The sequence below is a fragment of the Alligator sinensis genome, unplaced genomic scaffold, assembly GCF_000455745.1.
Source record: "Alligator sinensis unplaced genomic scaffold, ASM45574v1 scaffold216_1, whole genome shotgun sequence".
NCBI lineage: Eukaryota > Metazoa > Chordata > Crocodylia > Alligatoridae > Alligator > Alligator sinensis.
Genome location: NW_005841868.1, coordinates 2,669,724 through 2,679,299, shown reverse-complemented (window position 1 = coordinate 2,679,299; position 9,576 = coordinate 2,669,724). Strand labels below are relative to the sequence as shown.

The 9,576-nt window shown below is 48.0% G+C and overlaps 1 protein-coding gene across 2 annotated transcripts in view; it reads right to left on the bottom strand.

Moving 5' to 3' along the window:
* Nucleotides 1–7,025: 7,025 nt before the first annotated feature.
* Nucleotides 7,026–9,576, bottom strand: part of LOC102384829 (L-serine dehydratase/L-threonine deaminase) — a 16,555-nt gene continuing 14,004 nt past the window's right edge. For both annotated transcript variants that reach the window (XM_014526169.2, XM_025192784.1), the window contains one exon: nucleotides 7,026–9,270. In XM_014526169.2, the coding sequence (XP_014381655.1) occupies nucleotides 9,080–9,270 (191 nt within the window). In that variant the 3' untranslated portion in view covers nucleotides 7,026–9,079. The remainder of the gene's footprint in view (nucleotides 9,271–9,576) is intronic.

Here is a 9,576-nt window from a genome sequence, read left to right as displayed (position 1 = left end):
AGCGGAAGATGGCTCTGCTCTTATCAACCGCAAGCAGCAAAACACTGGAAATATATAATGCCTTCCATTCAGATGGGGAAAAGTGGGAAAGAGGAATGTCTTACACAGGGGTGGGCAAAATACGGCCACCTGCTGCCCTTGATGGCTTGCCAAAACTCAGTAAGCAGCCCTCCACCCGAAATATTTGCCCACCCCATGTCTTACAGAAATAATAGAGATGTTTGAGGATCCTTGCATTGCAAGAAAAAATACCACCTACGAGAGGTTTGTGTTCAGGAAGAGAATACAGAAGAAAAGCACAAAGAAGACATAGTAAACAAGTTTGTTACAGGCCTGAAACTTAAAGAAAAAAAGCAGCACTGTAAATATGGTGCGCACAAATTATTTCATTAAAGAGCAGATTGTCCTGTGATGTAACAATAAGAAAATTTCTGAGCAGTTACCGACAGAGAGCGGTCTCATACTAGGAAGGGCAATATAGGTATGTGACGCTGCAGAACAAACAGACATACCAATTAAAGGCCTAGAAAAAGGCACGTAAAATATAACCAAGTGCTATTACTAACCCAGCAAGGAAAAGGTTGGCAGGAAGCAAATTGGGCAGGGATGGAGACAGGAAGCAACGCCAATGATGTGGCAACCAGTGTGAGAGTAGGAAGTGCCCTGCATACATCCGTGAATATACAGAAACTGAATATGCAAACTCAACCCCTATGCTGAAGTGTGCAGGGATAGCCAACAAGGACATGCCGTTGGTTTAGTGAAGAGGAGGACCTGTTAAGCACAATTAAATTCAGGAGGGGGCCAAAACACAAGATAGGTTAATTAAAATGCATGTGAATAGCAGTTCTGTGACCTACACAATAGACATGGGGTACAAGTAAATGTAATACCAGAAGCTGAAATAGAGAGGTGTAAGGAACACATAAAAGAATTGAAAGCATCTGCAAAAGAGTATAATTGAGGGACCATCCCAGCATGAAGAGAGTGCATGCCGACACATTGATATGGAAGATAAAGGACAGAACACGAGCTTGTGGTGCTACCAGTGCTGGGCCTCTGCAGCTGTCAGGTGCATGGGTCTTGGTAAGAGGAAGTGGAACATAAAGAAGGTGAAGGACAACAAGGAACCTGATTTGAAGCATTAATAGCACCAGATGAAGATGCATTCACAGGAAATGGGTGCCTTCCCATAACACAAGATGTGATTAAGAGAAAATGTAGTGATAAGTGCCACACTAAAAATGCCACAGACCTTAGGGAAGAGGCTAAAAGAACTGCAAAGGACAGATAATTTAGAGAATAAAAGAAACTATAGATCAGATTCACTCCTTAGTATTCATAGAGAAATGAGTGGGGGATTACAGTTGGGTGTAGACTCCAAGGGGGTGAATAGAAACTTAAGAAGAGATCTCTTTCATTTGTTCGAAGAAGTAAACTATTGTCAGAGATGGCAAGAGCTAAACTCAGGAGTTGGCTGATCCCATTGAATAATGAAAATTATTCAACAGGCAGCCGGGGGCTGTGCACCATAGGGGGAGTGTGTCAGGGGTCCCCAAAGCCCTCTGCACCTTCCCTCACACCCACACTCTGCCCATCTGATCTCCACATTCCCCACTGGGCACAGGCTCTGTGCTGCTGCCAGCCCCACCCCCTGCTCCCTGCCCTGGCCCAGCTGCAGCTCCCCCTTCCCCCTGCCACTGTGGCCCCCCAGTTTCCCTACTTGCTGCCCTAAGTGAGCTGGAGGCCAGGGAAGCCGAACAGGTCCCCTGGCAGCTGCAGCAGTGGCAGCAGTCTTCCTCCTGGGAAGCTTGCATACTGGCTGGGCCAGCCCCTTCTGAGCAGGAGGGTGGGAGTGAGGTGAGTGGGCTGGGCAGGGTACAATTAGTTGGTGGGTGCTCTTGAGCTTGATGAAATTGCCTGGCGAGCTGGATCAGAATATTTCAGAATCTTACCCTCTATGTGCGATACGCTCATTGAAGGTAAGATTCTGAACAACAGCCAGCATGGCTTCATCGCGGGTAGGTCTCGTCTTACCAATTTTATCTCCTTCTACGAGCAGGTCTCTCACCACCTGGACATGGGAGAGAAGATCAACATTATACACCTAGACTTCCAAAAGGCTTTTGATCTAGTATCCCATGATATCCTTGTGGAAAATTTGGAAGATTGTGGGCTTAACTGTTCAACAGTTCAGTGGATGGAAAACTGGTTGCATGGTAAGACCCAGAGAGTTCTCATGAACAGATCTCTGTCACCCTGGCAAGAAGTGGCCAGTGGTGTCCCTCAGGGGTTCGTGCTTGGACCAGTGCTTTTCAACATCTTTATCAATGATTTGGATGTGGGAGCGAAAAGCTCGCTGGCCAAGTTTGCAGATGACACCAAGTTATGGGGGAGCATAGTCATGCCAGAAGATAGGCTGCAGATACAGGTGGACCTGGACAGGCTGGAGAATTGGGAGGACCAGAACCAGGTTAAGTGCAACACTCAGAAGTGTAAGATGCTCCATCTGGGAACAAAAAATCCCCAACGTCCCTACAGGCTTGGTGGCGACAATTTGACTTGCACCACAGCCGAAAGGGACATCAGGGCAGTGACTGACCATCATGTGAACATGAGCCGGCAGTACGATGCTGTGGCCAGCAGGCAAACAACATGCTGGTGTGCATTAACTGTTGCATCCCATGCAAAACTAAGGAAGTGATACTTCTACTGTACTCTGCACTGGTGAGACCACAGCTGGAGTACTGCGTCCAGTTCTGGGCACAGCACTTCAACAAGGACGTGCAAAAACTTGGGAGGGTCTGGAGAAAAGCCACCTGTATGATCAAGGACTTGCAAGACAACCATATGAGGAAAGGCTGAGAGACTTGTGCTTCTTTAGCCTATGGAAGAGAAGACTGAGAGGGGACTTGGTAGCAGCTTATTGCTACATCAGGGAAGTAGATAAAAAAACTCGATGAACAACTGTTCACCAGGGCTCCCATGGGGAAGACCAGGAGCAATGGATACAAACTCCAGGAAAGCCGCTTCAGGCTCCTTTCCAGGAAAAACTCCTTCACAGTCAGGGTGTCCAGCCTGTGGAATAAACTCCCTCCAGAGGTGGTGCAGTCACCTACCCTGGAAATCTTCAAAAGGAGACTGGACAGTCACCTTGCTGGGATAACTTAACCCCAGCTGTCTTTTCCTGCCTAGTGCAGGGGACCTGGACCCGATGATCTACAAGGTCCCTTCCAGCCCCTAATGATCTATGAATCGGCCCATGGGCCATATTTTGTCCACTCCTGGATTAAAGTGATTTTATTTCTTGCAACCCCATCTGCTGTTTCTGTGACCCCATTTGGGGTCCCAACCCACAGTTTGGGAACCACTGCCGTAGAAAGTAGTTGATGAGATGAATTAGAAGGCACCTGCCAGCATCCCAGGAAGTCACCTGACCAGAAGGGCACAGGGCTCTGGGAGAGAGATTAGGAAGCTCCAGAGGCAGGGAAGGCACTGTGCCCATGGAGGCTGATCAGGGAAGAGCTCTCCAGAGGTGCCTGTAACTGAGAATTAAATGGAGTGTGCTAGGTCTGAAGACAGGTAGGAAAGCTAATGGCTAGCAGCTCATTTTGACACAGGCTGAGGTAGGAGTTTTGTTATAGACAGAGGGGCTTGTGTTTGATGTTGTGGTTGTGGCAGAAGGCCACCTCTGTTTCTCCTCAAAAATTCTGCTCTGTGACAATTTGGTTAGGATGGGCCCAGCAGAGGATACACACCTTTACCCTATCTCTTTAGGTAACCTGAGCTGGATACATTCCTGAGGGAGGGGGAAAACCTGCTCCCTCTGCCTACGTGACTGGCATCACATACCTGGGTGAGGGGCTTGGGCACCCTGGTGGGCTACAGACTGCCAGTCTGCCCAGCAACCAAAGATGTATTTCAAATCAAACTGCCCTTCCCTGTATCAGGCTGGCCCCTGAAAGAGTGAGTGAATCAGTGATTGAATGTGTAACACGGTAGCAGGGAGTAATTAGCACCTAAGGAAACTGCAGATCAACCAAGGGAAGAACTCAATAAAAGACAATGTAGCAACCGGGACATCTCTAAACGTCACTGATCAAGGGCTAGAAGCCCTGGCCTGAGTTAATCAATGCCGGGGACCCCTGGGGCTGACAGATGCCATCCAGTAGCCACCGAGGGGGGAAGTCCCATGAGGGCCAATGACCCCTGGATTAGGCAAACCTGAAAACTGGGGAGTCACCAAAGTCTGCCAAGGACAGATAAAAAGCAGTGAAAAGTGACCCTCAGTGGCGCCCTCTTGACCTCCAACTTGACCAGCACCCGACCTGTCCAGTCAGAAGGACCAGTCGGTGACCCACTTCTGGAAGATAACACCACGCTGAAAGAAGCCTCAACGACAGACTCCAGCACCTGTGGGATAGGTATACCTGACCCTTGTAGCTTGCTACTGTGTGTGTGTGTGTGTGTGTGTGTGTGTGTGTAAGGACCAGCCCCAAGGTTTATGATTTATCTCATTACAGTGTTTCAATCCGCCTAATAAACCAGAATTTTAAGGATCCTGAGTTGGACATTTGTAGCCAACACAAGTTCCTACCTAACTGTACAACTTACACAACACATCTCTGGCATCTTCATAAGGGTGTGGGTGGGTTTGGATGCTAGAATATGTAAGTCAATCTTAGGACTTGAACAGTGCTGCTGGTCTTTGATCCACTGAAAGATATTGAATCCTGGTTAAATGGCTAGGGGCTGGGGCACATGACTTATGAGGAAAGGCTGAAGGAACTGGGTTTATTCAATCTGCAGAAGAGAAGACTGAGGGGGGAATTTGATAGCAGTCTTTAACTATTTGAAGGGGCGTTACAAAAAGGATGGAGCTGAACTGTTCTCAGTGGTGACAGATGACAGAACAAGGAGGAATGGTCTCAAATTGCAGCAAGGGAAATTTAGGTTGGATATTAGGAAAAACTCTCTCACTAGGAGGGTAGTGAAGCACTAGAACGGGTTACCTAGAAAGGTGATGGAATCTCTATCCTTGGAGGTTTTTAAGGCCCGGTTTGGCAAACCCCTGGCTAGAATGATCTAGTTAGGGGATGGTCCTGCTTTGAGCAGGGGGTTGGACTAGATAGCCTCCCGAGGTCCCTTCCAACCCTAATTTTCTATGATTTATGATTCTATTAAACTCTACATGGATCCCTCAAAAGAAAGGTTGGGAGCATCTTGGAACTGATTCTCAACCTCATAACATAGAATAAGATGGGTCAATTCCATCTTAACCTCAAGGCTCAAGCACATGGACAATAGTTTTAACCACATTATCCATCATCCCCAAATTCTTACCTCTGCTTGGGGGTGCAGAAAGTGTGATTGTCAGAGGGATTATACATAGAAAGGGTGTAGAGGTTTTAAAACCTTGCTTTACAGATCCGTGCTGATTCTCAAACTGCATCAAACCAGGAGGATGTCTGACATTCTGCTGTCACAGCACATGCTGTGTGTTGGTTGCTGTCTTGCATTTCACCCCACCTCAGACGGCAGAGAGAGTCTTGTTTTCTACACTTGGGCAGTATTGCCAAGTCTGTTGATATCTGATGCTTTTCTCCAGGATTTCTCAAAGAAATCAATGGGAGGTTTGGTACCAAAATCCTTTTATGGAACTGGTTTAGTCTTGCTCTCTGTACATCAGCTCTTTTTCTATAAATGAGGATCCCATGACTTCCAGATCCCCCAGGCTGTTGTGAGAATACATCAGTGATTGTGAAATGCTCAAATCCAACAACCAAAGGCCATTCAAAACAGCAGGAAGGCATTTCTTTGAAAAGAACCACATACCACATTTCTGAGTCACAAGTAGGGGCCACAATACTATAGAAATATGATTTTTCTAAAGTGACGTAAGTTAAATATTTTACAACTAGCTGAAACCCACAAAACATTTGCGATTATATTTTTATTGTAAAAGTATTTCTTTAAATACAGGATTTTTAGTTATCCTTTGACCAAATACTTTAACAGAATCAAAACTTTTCACCCTCAAAAAGGCTACATAAAACTGTCCACGTGTAAACACAGGCTTAGGAATATAAATACATATTTTGCCAAAAGTCTGACCTTGTGACTTATTTATAGTCATAGAATAAGAAGGCCCTTGTACACATGACTAAGGGCCCTTGTGCATGTGAGGAAATTGCCCCTTTTTGTGGTTTAATTGCCCTTTATGTATAACAACTTAATTGCATAACAGTGTACACATTCAGCAGCATGTTATGATTAAATTTCATAGCAGTGTACATGTTCAGCGACTTATTTAAATTTAAATGACTTTTTTACATAGCAAACTAAAACACTTTCCAATTATTTTAGTTTGCTGTGTAACAAATTACAGCAATATTCCTCAGGTGTACAAGGGCCCTATCTGGAGAAGGTGGTGGGGATGGTGCATGGGGCGCTGGAAGCCTGGCATGCTCGGGGAAGCTTGGGCTTGGTGAGCTTCCAGCGCCCCGTGCACCATCCCCACCACCTTCTCCAGCTGCCAGCACACCCAGCCACCCTTCTACCACCTTCCTGAGGCAGCCAGCCCATTCCTGGGTGGTCCCAGGAGGCAGGAAGGCAGCAGGAACGGTGCATGGGGTGCTGGAAGCCTACCAAGCCTGAGCTTTCCTGAGTACATCCAGGCTTCCAGATCCCCATGCACTGTTGCATCTGGCAGGTGCTGCCTGTGAGCTGGGGCTGCACCCATGCAGCTAGCACCCTGCCCAGGTGGCCCTGGGGGACAGCACTGTCATGGAGGGAAGCACTGGGCTCCCCTGCAGCTCCTGGGTTGCGTGACCTAGTGGTAGCTTGTGTGGGCAGGCTCTGTCGAGGGAAGAAAAAGTGGCAAGAGGCCTGATCTTTTTTTTTCTTCCCAGAGCCTGCCTGCATCTCCTGTAGCTGGGGAGTGAGCTGCCAGTAGGTTGCACAGCCCTTGAACTGCAGGGGACCTGGGTGCTTTCTTCTGTGGTGGTGGCACCCCCTGGACAGCACCCACCCACTGGCACCTTGCCCGGGTGGTCTTGGGGGCTGCCACCACTGTGGAGGGAAGCACCTGGCCCCCTACAGCTCATGGTCCGCCAGCAGCTCACTCCCTGGCCGCAGGAGAGGCAGGCAGGCTCCAGAGGGAAAAAAATAAAGGATTAGGCCCCTCAACATTTTGGGTTTTTTTCCCTTTGGCAATACCAGCCAAGTCGGGGGGGGGGGCCTTCAGTTTAGCTCTGACTTGCCTGCATATCTGTTTGAAATGCCTCCGAATCTATAATAAAAACAAGCTTATTCTGTCTGTCCAGAGCACTCTGATTGGTTGTTTCCATAAGCATTGTGATTGGCTGCCATCAAACAACATCAGAGTGCTCTGGACAGACAGAATAAGCCTTTTATTATTATTATAGATATTCAAAAAGTGGATGTGTTACAGAGTGCTAAGCCCTGGATACAAGGTATCAGAGTCACTCCTCAAACCACCAGCGCACCAACCCCTTTCTGCGCAGTGTGCACTAGAGTGATAAGTGAAAAAGGTAGATGCGGACAGATTGACCAGCTTGTTGTCTGTGCCCTTGGCTAAGAGACCAGGCTGGCAAGACTGTACGATGCCAAACCCATGAAAGAAGTGTCCAGACAGCTGTGGCAACCCCATTGGCTGGGTTAGGTAGTACAGCTCCTTTAGATTTGTTTTGCAGTAGTGCAAAAGAGTTCTTTGCTGCAGGGGGTAACTCTGCCATCCTGAGAGGGCATTGGATAGATGGGGGCCAGCAGCTCTCCTACCCCCACTAGCTACCGAGTTCACCCTGAGTGGAACTGGGAGAGAGCTCTGATAGTGCTGACTGTGACAAACTGTCAATAGTTGGTTGGCATGTGCTCTTAATGTTAGTTGGTTGTCCATTTTCCCCCTTCAGTAACCCCTGTTGTAGTTCAGCATTGCTTGTGAGTGAGGAAGTGTGATCACTTATTTTTCCAGATTTCTAGGTGTGGGATCAAGCCAAGATAAAAATGTGTGTAAAAACCCTAATTCTGAACCTGTCCCTTGCCACTGCTGTCTAGTGCCTACTAGAAGGGTTACAGTCTGACAGCACCAGGCACCTCTTAAAAATGCATGGGCTGTGCCATCAATAGGGCATAAAGACTAATTATATGCTTTCATCAGGGCAGGTATCACCCCACTAGAATAAGCAGGGAGGTGCCTGTTATCACTCTTCAATATACACCAGTGGTTGATCAATCATAGAAAAGTAAGGTTGGAAGGGACCTCCAGTGGTTATCTAGTCCAACCCTCTGCTTAAGGCAGGATCATTCCCATCTATACCATCCCATACAAGTCCTTATCTAACCTATTCTTAAAACTACACAATCAATACTGCTGCACAAGTCCAAGGCACATTGCCCAGAGACAATACAAACGCCCTAGCCTGCTACCTGATCCATATTGGTATCCCATCTTTCTGCTGTATCAGATATGGGCTAGAGCCATCAGGCCCCAGGAACTTCTGTCTAACAGCAGAGGATGCCCAGTGCTGCAGAAGGTATGTCAATCAGACTGCATGGCCTAGAGGTCACAACACTGGGTAGGACTCGGGAGAGCTGGGCTCTATTCCTGATGCTGCTGTGTGACTGGGCAAAATGCTCCCCCTCTCTGTGCTTCTTTATTCTCTCTCAGCCTTTTTCTATGTAGTTTGCACACAGAGATGACCTTTCACCATGTGTCTTCATGGCACCTGGGACAACAGGGCTACCCTGGCAGCCATTGACAGGAATGCACCACCACTCATAATGCACCACAGACCTATGTCAGTGGGTGGCGGGAAGGGGGGAGCCATTCCTTCCTGACCTCCGAGCTAGTCATGAAGCCAGGCCCTGAAGTACTAGATCTGGAGCCCTTAGGCTGTCTGACACAGAGGGAAGGGTGTTGTGATGAGTTACAGTCCTATAGCATTCCCAGTGCAGTGACTGTTAAAAGTATCATTATGCTTAAAAATAGGGCCCATATAAAACTTCAGCACAACCAAGCTCTGCCCCAAGCACCCACAGCCCTGCCTACACTGAACTTCTAGATGCTCAGCTTCTTTCTGAGGTGCTGAAGCTCAGTCACGCTGATGTTGTTGCCACCACACACAATGATCACAAGGGAGCTCAGCATGGCATCCAGCTTCCCTTCGGCCTGTAGCCTCTGCACCACGTTGCTGTAGACAGCACTCAGTGCTGCCCCACAGGCTGGCTCCACCAGGATCTTCTCATCATCTGCAGCAGGGGGAGAAGAGACCAGGAAAGATTATCTACCACCCTGAGGGGCAGCTTGGGTGCTCCCCTCCCTCCCCCTTCCTGTATCTGTGCAGAGCAAGGGGTTGGAGGTGAGTCTAGAGAGATGTTTACAGAGGTGGGGCACAATCTTAGATTCATAGATTCATAGATGTTAGGGTCGGAAGGGACCTCAATAGATCATCGAGTCCAACCCCCTGCATAAGCAGGAAAGAGTTCTGGGTCTAGATGACCCCAGCTAGATACCCATCTAACCTCCTCTTGAAGACCCCCAGGGTAGGGGAGAGC